General features: G+C 40.3%; 1 protein-coding gene across 1 annotated transcript in view; it reads right to left on the reverse strand.

Annotated features, from left to right (window-relative positions):
- The window catches only part of KIF1BP (KIF1 binding protein), a 57,484-nt gene continuing 44,531 nt past the window's right edge, over window positions 1,443-14,395 (reverse strand). Inside the window, 2 exon segments of the mRNA XM_005699127.2 lie at window positions 1,443-2,885; window positions 7,256-7,371. Of these exon segments, the coding sequence (XP_005699184.2) occupies window positions 2,010-2,885; window positions 7,256-7,371 (992 nt within the window). The 3' untranslated portion in view covers window positions 1,443-2,009.

A 14,395-nucleotide genomic window follows, 5' to 3' on the forward strand; every position in this document is an offset into this window, starting at 1 on the left:
CAGTGATGCCATCCACCCATCTCATCCTCTGTCATCCCCTTCTCCTGCCTTCAATCTTTCCCAGCATCAGGGTCTTTTCCAATGAGTCAGTTCTTCACATCACGTGGCAAAGTATTGGAGCTTCAGCATCAGTCCCTCCAATGAATATTCAGGACTGATTTCCTTTATGATTGACCGGTTTGATCTTCTTGCAGTCCAAGGGACTCTCAAGAAGTCTTCTCTAACACCACATTTCAAAAGCATCAATTCTTTGGTGTTCAGCTTTCTTTATGGTCCAACTTCCACATCCGTATGTGACTACTAAAAAAACTACAGCTTTGACTAGATGGACCTTTGTCGGCAAAGTAATGTCTCTGCTTTTTAATATGCTTCCTGGTTTGTCACGGCTTTTCTTCCAAGGAGCACGCGTCTCTGCATGTTATGGCTGCAGCCACTATCTGCAGTGATTCTGGCCTTTCAGCCCATTAAATTCTTATCTCAGTGTCACTTCCCACCTTTACAGCAGCCTTTCAGGTCACTGTCACTAAACGAGCTCCACTTCCCATTAAATGTCAACCTGGTCAACATTCTGGTTCCTTTTTAAAAAAATATTTATTTTATGTGGCTGCACTGGTCTTAGCTGTGGCATGCAGGCTCTTTCAGTTGCAGCATACAGGATCTCTAGTTGCAGAATGTGGGATCTAGTTCCCTGACCAGGGATCAAACCTGGGCCCTCTGAAGTGGAAGCGGGGAGTCTTAGCCACTGGGCCACTAGGAAGTCCCTCTGGTTTCGTTCTTAAAAGCATTCATGACCTGAAATCTTCTTGCTTCTCTATTTAGTTGCTCCCTGAGAACAGGACCTTGTTGATCTTCTTCAGTATTGTATCCTCTAAGCTCAGAAAAGCAAGAACAGTGCCTGACCCACAGTAGATATTTAATGTATTAAATATTCAGTGAATCACACAATGCTGTTACATTCAAAGATTCACACCCCCGACCCCCTCCAGCAAACTGAACTCAAAGGAAAAGTAAGGTATTTACCACACATACATCAACATTACAGAATCTTAGGCTTGGCTTCAGAAAGCTTAAGACTAGGTTAACATACAGTGCTATTCTCTGCATCAAATTTTACAACTGATCTTGAATTTTGCACTATCTGACCAGGAGCTCCATTTCAATCCTGCATCTAATATAACATATTAACAATGTTATTATGTACAGATCTTTTTTCAACAAGGCTTTAAGGTTCACCAATATACTAGGATCCTCTGAGAAACTGGAGCCAGTAGAACTTTTCTGGTGCATGGTAGTATTTCAGTAAGGCTACTCAGTGAGATTTTATGTGTTCTCTCTGTACAACATTACCAAAGAAATTCTTCTCTGGCTTCAAATAAGGTAATATTTTTGAAGTATCAAAAATAAACCAATTCTTACAAGAAGACAAGAGAATAAATGGAAGCTTTTGTTAGTGAAACAAGTCAATTTATTATATTTCCAACAAGGCCCTTTTTTCTCTATAATGAAACATACTACAATATTTTACAACATAACTTAGTTTTTTAATATCTCAGAAAGGAAACTTTTTTTTTTTAGGAAAGTAAACATTTTGGGAAGAATAACTACAAGAAGCTACTTTTTCAATTTTAATACAGTAAGAGCTTGCCCCCCAGGTATATTAGCCAGCATTTTTTCCCTTAACAAATCCATCAAGTAAATATTAGCCAACAAAAAACCTACTTTTTGAAAATGAGGCAGAAAAGGCTTATATTTAAATAGGAAACGAGCAATCTAAAATACCAATCACATGTCACTTTAACAAGGCAATGTATTTACATAATTAGGTATAAATTATTAATTACGCTGATTAAGGTCCTAGCAAAGACTCAAGTGGTCTGACTGTATCTCCAGTTCAAACAGCACTCGCCTGGCTATTAAGTTAAACATCACAATGGAACTGGGTCTGTTTAACTAAGGGGGAAAAAATCTCCTCAATATTGCACATCTTCTATCATTAGAAACAAGGATCATTAAGTCAGGGCCATCTTGGTTCTGAATCTCTCCATTTTTGTTGGAAGAAGACTTACCATCTCTTTACTAAGCTCTAGCTCAACTTCTATTTCCTGGGCAGCTTCAGGGTGCTTCTCACAGTAATCAACAATAAATTTGTAATGTTCCAATGATGTTGCCAAATTTTCTAGCTCTTTCTTGGGATCTGCAGTGATGATTTTGCCATAGAGGCGGGCAACTCGAAACTTAGCTAACATGGCAGGGCGAAGAACATCTTCCCCTATATGCTCAGGAAAGACTTTATTTGGGTCTCTCAGAGAGTCTAAGAAGAGTTGATAGTACTTCAGTGCTGACTTATTCAGATTATTGATTTTTTTCACAATGTGTGAATCAGGATCCCTCAGCTTGTCAGCTATGGCAACCTTCAGATCCATCATATCATAGTAAGCATGTGCAATTTCAAACTGAATCTGTCTGTTGACCAACAGGTAATACTGCGGGTTGAGGTCCACGATCAGGGGCTCTAGCATAGCTATTCTGCGTTTATGCATCTTGCACCGTCTCTCCATGTCGGTTTCAAAGAATGCAAGCACCTTAAACAGAGCGCTGTGGTCTTGGACAACTTCAATATGGTCAGTGACATAACCATCAATCTGAAAGAACTCTTTTGCCTCAAAGACATAGTGCTGACCCGTTAAGAAAAGCTCTCTGGCTTCTTCAAAATCTAAAGGCCTCAGATAGCTCACTTTCTCTTCCACTGCAGAGATGGCGTCACACAGTTCACCGGTTCCAAACTGCACAGCTTTTTTCCTAACACTTTCTTCCTCATCTAGTTCTTTTTTCCTTAAAGCTCTAAGTTCAGACTGTTTATCAAGATCAAGCTCTCCTATGTTGTCCTGAAAGAAAAAAATAAATTATGGTTAAGGAAGATAGACACTGACTTGTCTCCTGCTACCAGTACTAAAGCAAATTTAAGATCCCCTGGAGAAAGGAATGGTTGCCCACTCCAGTGTTCTTGCCTGGAGAAGTCCACGGGCAGAGGAGCCTGGCAGGCTACAGTCCGTGGGGTTGCAAAGAGTCGGACATGACTGAGCAACTAACACACAAGAGTAAAGACAAGAAAACCCTCTTACTTCCCAACCTGGTGGAGGGAGGTATTATAATCACATCTTTTAGTCACTCAGTTGTGTCCAGCTCTTTGTGACTGTATGGACTGTAGCCTGTTAGGCTCCTCTGTCCATGGGATTTCCCAGGCAAGATTACTAGAGTGGGTTGCCATTCCCTTTTCCAGGAGATCTCAACTCAGGGATCAAACCTAGATCTCCCACATTGCAGGCAGATTCTTTATCACCTGAGCCACCAGGGAAGCCCACCTTTTTTTAAAACTCCTAGTTTTTTTAAAGTATTTATCTATTTTATTTGACCGATCCAGCTCTTAACTGTGGCATGTGGGATGTTTTAGTTTGTGGCAAGCAAATTCTTACTTGCAGGCATTCAGGATCTAGTTCCCTGACCCAGGGATAGAACCCAGGCCTCCTGAATTGGGAGCGTGGAGTCTCAGCCACTGGACCACCAGGAAATCCTGACTTCTTTCTACCTATATTCCAAGTAATTAAAAATGAAAGAAACTAGGAAAAAAGTAAATAACAATACTTTCCTCTTTGGGGAACTAATTCATTTATAGTTACTCCTTCAGATAACATAAATGCATATGAAAATGGTAAGAGCTAAGAAATATTACATACATGTAATACGTTATTAGTATTGATATTTTAACATTAGAGTAAGGCTGAAATCTGTCTTTAAAATATTGCAAAGAAATTCCATTAACAGCATGATGTTTCTGCTAAGTTATTTAATAAAATATACTACAGAGGAATGCTCTAGATCTCTCAGAGATATTAAAATAAAGACAGTGGTAAATCTACCATCATAGTTAAAGTTATCTCCCCTACCTCCTGGGGCAAAAAAAAAAGAGGAAGGAACTAAGATGGTAGAAAAATAGTCAGCTCATTCTGTTCTTCCTGGACGATAAAGTTAAGCATCAGATCACCAGCGGTCAGCCCCAAGGCCAGCTCTTCTCTTCATTTGAAAAGTCTTCCCTCTAGATCTGCATTGCTCAGAACAGAGTCATGTGCTGCGCGTGGATGACTACTGAGCATCTGAAATGTCCAAACTAAGATGCGATCAGTGTAAAATAATATACACCCAATTTCCAAGACTTAGTACAAATTACAAAATAGTCCAACAACTTTTTAGTATTAATGACAAATAGAAATGAATATTTCTTTATATATTCTAGGTGGAAGAAATACAAGTTAAAATTAATTTCACCTGCTTTTTTCTTTGTCTAATGAAGCCACTTCCCAGGTGGTGCTTGTGGTAAAGATCCCACTTGCCAATGCAGGAGACATAAGAGACACGGGTTCGATCCCTGGGTCGGGAAGATCCCCTGGAGGAGGGCATGGCAACCTACTCCAGTATTCTTGCCTGCAGAATCCGAAGGACAGAGGAGCCTGGCAGGCTACAGTTCATGGGGTCACAAAGAGCTGGACACGACTAAAGCGATTTAGCACTGAGCACAGTGTAGCCACTAGAAAGCTTAAAGTGACCTAAGTAGCTCGTTTCCTACTTCTATTGCTCAGCACAGCTCTACACAGCTGTCTCCATCTGTGCCCATGGTTGCAACTGCCATCCACAGGAGGAGGACCCACAAATCTTCAGGTACACCAGGCTCTTATTAGGCTCCAGACCCATAACTAAAGCGCCTCACACACCTCCTGCTCCTCTGGGGAGACTAGGACCCCTCATCCTCAATATGTCCACAATGGAACTCTCCCTCTTCCACAAACAGGTTCCTATTCGACTCTTATTTTAGTGAAGGTCACTCCCTCAATCTGGACAGCCAGCCGATGCGGGAGAATCATCCTTGATGTCTCTCTCCTCTCTTAGCCCACACTTCGTGTTTATCATCAAATCCTTTCTGTCTTGCCCCCTAAATAACCTCTTGCACCCACTCTTTTCCACCATCTCTTCTGCCACCATCCTAGCCCAAGCTCCCTTCACATCTCACCCCCACTGTTCCAGTGACCTGAGTAATCTTCCTCGTCCACGCTTGCCTTCCCTCAATCCTCCATTCTGCCACCTAAGTGATCAGTCCAAACCCTCCCACCCCTCGCCAAGGCTTCCAGTTACGGAAGGCCCGGCATGCTCCAGCCCTTCTCTGACTCGGCCTTCTATCACACATGCTCTCTCTGCTCCAGCCTCACAGGCCTTGCTCCATCATTTCCAGCACCAGGCTCCCTACACCTCAGAACTTTTCAACATGCTGCTTCAGCTCCTCGGAATGCTGTGCTTTTTCTCCAGTCTAGAAATTCCTACGCATTCCCAGAGCTTCCTTCAGATGTTACTTCCTCCCATTGTGACTTTTTATATCTTGTGTCTCTCCTTTGTGGAACTTACTAAAGTTGCACTTCCGTATGATATAAAAAACTAGGTCTATTTTTGTTCATCGTAGTACAATGACTACTATAAACCTGTCAGAAATAAATACTTAAATTTGTATATGTTATTAAACTTGAATTGAAGGCTTTTCAGGTAAGCAGATGATCAAAGGATGAAGCTAAGGTAACAGCCAGATTAAAGGAAATCTGAGTAATTTAGCAGTGTGGTCACTATGTGAGTTTAAAACAAGTAAAGTGAGGTTGCTCAGTCATGTCCTACTCTTTGCGACCCCATGGACTGTAGCCTACCAAGCTCCTCTGTCCATGGGATTTTCCAGGCAACAGTACTGGAGTGGACTGCCATACAAGCAAGTGGTAAATTCCAGTGCCCAGTCTGGAAAGCACAGACTAAAGGAATGGCAAGAGTAAGCGACAGGGCACTCTGCTTGACACAATCACTTCAAATGCAGGCCTAAGCCTCTAATCTTGTTTACTTACCGTGCTTCCTGGTGGCGTCTTTATTTACACACTTTTTAGACTGCTTTCTGAGCAGAAGAATGCTGACAGATTTTCCAGGCTGCAATTTCTCTAGACATAAAACTCCCTAGTTCTTCTCCCCACACCCTTCCTTTTCCAAATATGCCTCATCTTTACCCTTGACTTCCAAAGGGCTCTCACCTTTGAAACACTCCTGCTTCTGGGGTTTTGTGGTTTGTTTGCTTTTATTTTGTATAGTAGTTTCACAAGGTTCTATATTTACTAGTAAAAAATGGTTAAACTTTAATGCATGTAAACAGAAAAGAGGCATGAAACCCCTCCAGGAAAGTCTCCTGGAGAATATGCATCCAAATGATTTGTTTTCCTCTGTAGTGTTAGTCTCTCAGCTGTGTCTGACTCTTTGTGACCCCAGGGACTGTAGCCCTCCAGGCTTCTCTGCCCATGGAATTCTCTAGACAAGAATACTGGAACAGGTTGCCAGTCCCTTCTCCAGGGGAATCTTCCTAACCCAGGGATAGAATCTGGGTCTCCTGCATTGTAAGCAGATTCTTTGCCATCTGAGCCACCAGAGCTCTGATTAGGAACTAGAATCCAGTAAGTATGGATTAATAATAATGGTATCAACAATGATAGTTATCAGTGATTGAGGACTTAGTTACCTCTTGGACACTTTCTGAGCCCTTTATACATATTTAACTCAGAGGAACACTATTAAGTACTATTATTATCTCCGTCTTACTTGTGAGGAAACTGAGACAAGGAGACGTTAACTGCCACACAGACACAGCCACCAACTAGCAGGCTGTTTCCAGATACATTCATACTTATCCTTTTATCAGCATATATATTCACTGTCTAAAGTATATAAAGATTAGTAAGATTTCCTGCCATCAGCTTGCTTACAGTCTAAGAGGTAAAGGAATAAGATAAGAATATGAGTAACAATAATAAAAAGTCAAGTGACTTAGGGAGGGCTCTTGAGGGAGAAGAGATCCGTAGGGTTTAAGAACTGTATATACATTCAATAGTTTTTGAGCACCTGTTATGTCTAGAAATCGGTAAATAGTATGAATATGATGAAGACTCCCCTCTGGTGGGGCTTATGCTCTATCCAATGGCAAGTCTTGAAGGAAGAGGTGCTGTTTGAGACAGCCTTAATGGAAGAGTAAGATTTGAACAGGATGAGACAGGGAAAGCAAGAAATAAGCTTTCCGCACGCCACGAATAACACACGTGCAGTGAGCCCAGTGAGCACACTTCCCATTTCAAGCTTTTGCTTACATCCTACTGTTTAAGACAGAAAACATCACTTTTGACCGTATTACCTGCATGGAAAGTTGGGCATTCTGCATGAGAGTCAAACAGTACTTGATCCAGCATCTTGCTATTTCCCCTTTCCTCTGGTGATAAAGCTCTGGCACATCTCCTTCAGCTTCCGTAGCTGAAAGGTACAACGTGACTTGTGTGAGCCAATGGTCACAACTGTAATTTTCACTGTGTACGCCATTCTTCTTTATATCACTCTTGATTATAAAAATAACAAGTCCTACCGGAAGCAGCAGCAAAAAACTCACCCAAAATTCCTACCACCCAGAGGTTCTTTCTAGTTTTTTTCTTTTGTATCACCTACAGGTAGAAACTAAGGATACCATATACATTAAATTTTGAGTACAAGCACCTCAGATATTGCAAGATTGGTTCCAGATCACTGCAATAAAATGAGTCTCATGAATTTTTGGTTTTCTGTGGCTTATAAACGTTAAGGTTTGCACTATGGTGTAGTCTATTAAGTGTGCAATAGCATTGTCTTAAAAATGTACACATTTTAATTAAAAAATACTTTATTGCTAAAAAAAAATGCTAAACATCATTTAAGGCTTCAGAGAGTCATAATCTTTTTTGCTAGTTAGAGGGTCTTGCCTCATTGATGATGGCTGACTGATCAGGGTACTGGTTACTGAAGGCTGGGGTAGGGAGGCTGTAGCACTTCCTTAAAAAGAGACAACAGAGAAGTTTGCTGTGCTGATGGACTCTTTCTTCCAGGAACACTGTCTCCTGTAGAATGCAATGCTGTTTGATAGCATTTTACCCACAGTAGAACTTCTCTCAAAATCAGTCAATCCTCTCAAACCCTGCCACTACTTTATCAAGTTTATGTAATATTCTAACTCCTTTGTTGTCATTTCAACAATTTTCACAGTATCTTCACCTGAAGTAGACACCATCTCAAGAAACCACTTTCTTTGCTCATCCCTAAGAATCAAGTCCTCAGCTGTCAAAATTTAGCATGAGATTATAGCAACTCAGACAAACCTTCAGGTTCAACATTTTTAAAGTATTTATTTAGCTACGTATTCAGCTGCACTGGGTCTTAGTTGTGACACATGAGAGCTTTAGTTGTGGCATGTAGAATCTAACTGCCTGAAAAGGGATCAAATGTCGGTCCCCTGCTTTGAGAGCACGGAGTATTAGCCACTGGACCACTGTGTAGTGTAGGTTCAAGTCTGTGTAGTGTAGGTTCAACTTGTAATTTTAGTCCTCATGAAAATTCTACTCTATCCGCAGTTACTGCCTCCACTGGTCTTGCAACCCTCAAAATCATCCCTGAGGCTCTGGTCAACCTCTTCCAAACTGCTGTTAATGTTGATATTTTGACCTCTTCCCATGAATTACAAATCTTCTTAATGACATCTAGAATGGTGAATCCTTTCCAGCAGATTTTCAATTTACTTTGCCCAGATGTATCAGAGGAGCCACATCTACGGCAGTGACAGCCTCGTGATTTTTTTCTCCAAATAATAAGACCTGAAAGTCGAAATGACTCCTTGATCTATGGGTTACAGAATGAATGTTGTGTTAGCAAACAACATTAATCGTAAGTACATCTCCATAAGAGCTCTTGGATGACCCAGGTACACTGTCAATGAGCAATAATACTTTGAATTTTTTTTTTTGAACAGGTCTCAGCGATGAGCTTAAAATTTTCAGGAAGCCATGTGTTGTCATCCAGGTTTTGTTGCTCCATTTACAGAGCACAGGTAGCATGACTAGCATAAAGCATAATCAGCATAATTTTTAAGGACCCTGGGATTTTCAGAATGGTAAAATCACCAGCTGCACTAGCCCCTAAGTAGAGAGTCAGCAGCTTGTCCTTTGAAGCCAGGCACTGACTTCTCTCCAGCTATGAAAGTCCTAGATGGCCTCTTCTTCCAACAGAAGGCTGTTTCAGCCACACTGAAAGTCTGTGTAGTGTAGCCACCGTCATTAATGATCTTAGCTAGATCTTCCGGATAACTCGCTACTTTACCTTGCCCTTTCATGTTATGGAGACGGCTTCCTTCTTTAAATCTCAACTTCAAACTTTTCTTCTGCCGTTTCCTCACCTCTCTCAGCCTCCACAGAATTGAAGAAAATTAGAGGCTTGCTCTGGATTAGCCTTTGGCTTAATGTTGTGGCTGGTTTAATCTTCTATCCAGACCACTAAAACTTTCTCCATTATCAGCAGTAAGGCTGTTTTGCTTTCTTATCATTTGTGTGTTCACTGGAGTAGCACTTTTAACTTCCTTCAGCAACTTTTTCTTTGCATTCATACCTTGGCTAACTTGCACAAGAGGGAGTATCTTCTGGCCCATTTTTACATGGGTTCCTCACTAAGTTTAATCATTTCTAGCTTTTAGCTTAAAGTGTGAGATGTACAACTTTTCCTTTCACTTCAAGGTCACTGTCGGGTTATTAACTGATCTAATTTTAATAATGCTGTGTCTTCAGGAAATAGAGAGGCCCAAGGAGAGGGAGGGAGACACAAGACCACAGCCAGTCAGTGGAGCAGTCAGAACACATTTACCAATTAACTTTACCATCTTATATAGACACAGTTAGTGGCACCCCAAAACAATTTCAACAGTGAAAGATCATTGATCACAGACCATCATAACAAACAATGATGAAAAAGTATGAAATAATAGGAATTACCCAAGTGTGACAGAGACACGAATTGAGAAAATGCTCTTAGAAAAACAGTATTGATCAATTGCTCGAGAGCTGCCACAAAACATTTTTTTTTTTAATTCAGTGAAATGTAATAAAATGAGGGCTTCCCTGATGGCTCAGATGGTTAAGAATTTGCTCCCAATGCGGGAGACCCAGGTTCGATCCCTGGATCGGGAAGATACCCTGGAACAGGGAATGGCAACCCAAACCAGGAATCTTGCCTGGAGAATTCCATGGACAGAAGAGCCTGGTGGGTTACAGTTTATGGGGTCATAAAGAGTCAGACATGACTAAGTGACTAACACAACATACTTATCACTATCAACTCTTTAACGTCATTTTTAAGTATAGCATCATGTACAATGTATAGAAATATATTTCTATACTTCGGTCATTCTTCTAATACTGGCCATTGTTTCCAATTCCTCTTTACAAACAACTCTAAACAGAAAGATCTCTGTGCATAAATTTGTCTGGATTTTCAATTATTTCCTTAAGATAGATTCTTAGATGTGAAATTTACTGGGTCAGAGTTTACACCATTTAAAACGTGCTTGATACACACTACCAAATTATTTTCAACAAATACTCTAACAACATATAAGGCTGCTCAATAAAGTCATTTTAAAAATACTGAACACAGCCAATGTTTTAACTTTCTACTTCGAAGAGTAAAAACAAAACATCTCACTGGAGGTTTAGTTCTCATTAACTATTTCTTTTTTTGGACAAATACCTTTTAGACTTCAACCAATCTATGATTAATTGAATGTAATAAGAGAAAAAAAATTAATTTTATAATGTACATTCCTCTAACTCAGCCTCTGTATTCTTCTGATCCTTAATGATACAGTTACTGTATCATAAAACTTGTTAGGTGACTAACACAGTTTTTAAACTGAGATAACTGACATATTAGTTCCAGGTGTACAACATAATGACTTGATATTTTTAAATACTGTAAAATGATCACAACAGTAAGTCTAGCTAGAATCTGTCACTATACATAGTTAAATGTTCTTTCCTGGGATGAGACCTTTTAAGATCTACTCTGTTAGCAAATTTCAAATATGCAATCAATACATTATAACACACACTATGCTGTACCTTACATCCCCATGACTTATAAATTTTATGACGCCCTTCACACATTCACCCACACCCACCTCTGGCAACCACTAATGTGTTCTCTGTACCTAGGAGTTGTGTTTGGGGTTTTGTTTCCTTGGGTTCCACATATAAGTGAAACCATACAGTGTGTGCCATTTTCTGATTTCACTTAGTATGATGCCCTCTAAAGGTCCATTCATGTTGTCAAAAACGGCAAGATTTCTTTTCTTCTTTTTCTCTATCTTTCCACATACCACTGTAATAGCTAAGATTTACTTTTCACTTTCCAAAAAACCATTTTCATCCCTAGTAAGAACACACACTTTAGATATTTTAAGTGTCTTGTTAGAAACCAACACCTATTATCATGATGTTCAGCCTGTTGTACAGAACAAGTAGGTTTGATTTTTATCTGTCCTGAGCCTTCGCAAGGTTGCAGAGTCCCCCAACCAATTTCAGAGAGCAGAGATTGGGACAGCGGCTCTACCTGGGGAGAAGCAAGTTGCTCATCTCCCAGAAGTGATGTAAGTCACTATTCAGCTGGATCATCTCCTTCATACGAATGTTTGGTTCTATAGAAAAGGTGATTTTTAATCCCAACAGTAAAACTTTTCTACCTGGATTCTAAGGAAACAATATACAGCTGATTCTCATCATTCATGGTGGTTATGTGAACATAACACTGTATTTTCTCCAGAAGGTGCATCACAGCCTTCATGTGCTTATGAACACTAGATACCACCTCAGCACTACAGCTGGGGGCCATTTTAAACAACAAAATGCAGAAAAATCTGAAAAATGTGGAACTAAATAGACCACAAAAAGTATACTTGCTCATAGTATGAGGGCTTGACATGAGAAGGCAGAGCGTTACCTTGTTCAACCTCAGCTGGTAATGTGCACCTCAGGTGTCTCAAACCCTCTGGCTCTCTGCAAATGACCATAGAAGTGCCTCGAGTAATAATCTTGGGGGTTATAAGTAGATTGTAGCAAGTAGGCAAATTCAAAGATATGAAGCGCCTGATCTTTCCTTTTTAGACATAGTTTATGGATTATAGCTTATGGATCTGAGTAACTGACTTCCTTAAGGTCTAGAAGCAAAAGTTACTGAACTGATACCTTACTAAAATGTGCTCAAAGGTCCTATGTGGGCATATTACTGTTTGGGTTTTTTTTCAATATTATAGTTAATTATGGAGAAGGCAATGGTACCCCACTCCAGTACTCTTGCCTGGAAAATCCCGTGGACTGAGGAGCCTGGCAGGCTGCAGTCCATGGGGTTGCGAAGAGTCAGACACGACTGAGCAACTTCCCTTTCACTTTCATGCACTGGAGAAGAAAATGGCAACCCACTCCAGTGTTCTTGCCTGGAGAATCCCAGGGACAGGGGAGCTTGGTAGGCTACCGTCTATGGGGTCGCACAGAGTCGGACACGACTGAAGTGACTTAGCAGCAGCAGCAGCATAGTTAATTAACAATGTGTTAGTGTACAGCAGAGTAATTCAGTTATACATATACACGTATCATTTTTCAAATTCTTTCCCCATTTAGGTTAGTACAGCATATTGAGCAGAGTTGCCTATGCTATACAGCCAGGTCCTTTCAGGTAACCTATGTTAAATACAGCAGTGTGTACATGTCAATCCCAAATTCCCAATCTAACCCTTCTCCCAATTTTCAAGCCTGGTAACCATAAATTTATTCTCCAAAGTGGGGAGTCTGTTTCTCATCTGTAAAGAAGTTCATTTGTATCATCTTTTTTAGATTTCACTTATAAGTGATATCATATGATATTTGCTTTTTTTCTGTCTTACTTCACCTTAGTATGATAATCTCCAGGTCCGTCCATGTTGCTACAAATAGCATTATTTCGTTCTATTTAATGGCTGAATAATATTCCATTGAAAAGACAACCCAAAGAATGGGAGAAAATATTTGTAAATGATGTGATGGACAACGGATTAATCCCCCAAATTTAAAAATAGCTCACATGGTTCAACAGCAAAACCACCTAATCAAAAATGGGCAGAAGACCTGAATAGACATTTCTCCAAAGACATTTAGGAAGCCAAGAGGCACATGAAAAAATGCTCAACATTGCTACTCATTAGAGAAATGAGGTATCACCCCACACCAGTCAGAATGGCCATCATCAAAAAGTCTACTACTAATAAATGCTGGACAGGGTATAGAGAAAAAGGAGCCCTCCCACACTGTTGGCAGGAATGTAATCTGGTACAGCCAGGATGGAGAGCAGTATGGAAGGTCCTTAAGAAACTAAAAACAGATGAACTACCATACAATCTAGCAATCCCGCTCTTGGGCACGTACGTGGAGAAAATCACGGCACAGGAGGATACACGCACCTCAGTGTTCACTGCAGCGCTGTTGACAGCGGTCAAGCCACAGAAACGACCCAAATGTCCACTGAGAGATTAGCTCGGGAAGGTGTGCCACACACAGTGGGATGTCACTCGGCCACTAAAGAGACGCTGCTGCACTTAAAACAGGCTGCCTGCAAGGACCTACTGTGGAGCACAGGGAGCTCTGCTGTTTTCCTGAAACATAACACTGGTAATCAACTGTACTCCAATATAGAATAAAATTTTAAAAATAATTCTAGAAAATTCCAAAAGCAAAATTTGAATTTGCCACATGTTGTCCATTACTTATGCAGCATTCACACTGTACTCGGTATTGTGTAAATACTCTAAAGATGATTTAATGTATACAAGAGAGGATGTGTGCGGGTTATACGCATTATGACTGGAGCATCCATAGGTGTTTGTTATCTAGGGGGGCGTGGGGGGGTGGTCCTGAAACCAATCTCCGGTGGACACCAAGGGGCAACTGCACCCAAGAATTGCTGGATCATATATAGTTCTATTTTTAATTTCTTGAAGAGCTTCTATACAGTTTGTCATAGTGGTTACACCAATTTACAATACCACCATAGTGCACATGGGTCCCTTTTCTACACCTTCACCAACACTTGTTATTTCTTGTCTTCTTGATAATGGCCAATTAACAGATGTGAAGTGATAGCTTGTTTTGGTTCTGACTGGCTAAAATACACATGCTGACTGTGCTGTGATTTATAAAACTAAGTGAAACACTATAATTAAACTAGATATTTGGACCTATCACATACATAGTATTCCAACCAAAAATGTATAATCTGAATCTTACTGTAAGGAAACAAACACCAAATGGTAAAAAATCTATGAAATAAGAGGTCTAAATTTTTTCAAAAATGCCTGATGAAAGAAAAGCTGAGGAACTGGTCCAGATTAAAGACAACTAGAGAAATGCGACAACAGTATGCAGGTTCCCTAAAAAACTGAAAATGGACCTACCCTATGATC

This window comes from Capra hircus, chromosome 28, assembly GCF_001704415.2.
Source record: "Capra hircus breed San Clemente chromosome 28, ASM170441v1, whole genome shotgun sequence".
Classification (NCBI taxonomy): domain Eukaryota; kingdom Metazoa; phylum Chordata; class Mammalia; order Artiodactyla; family Bovidae; genus Capra; species Capra hircus.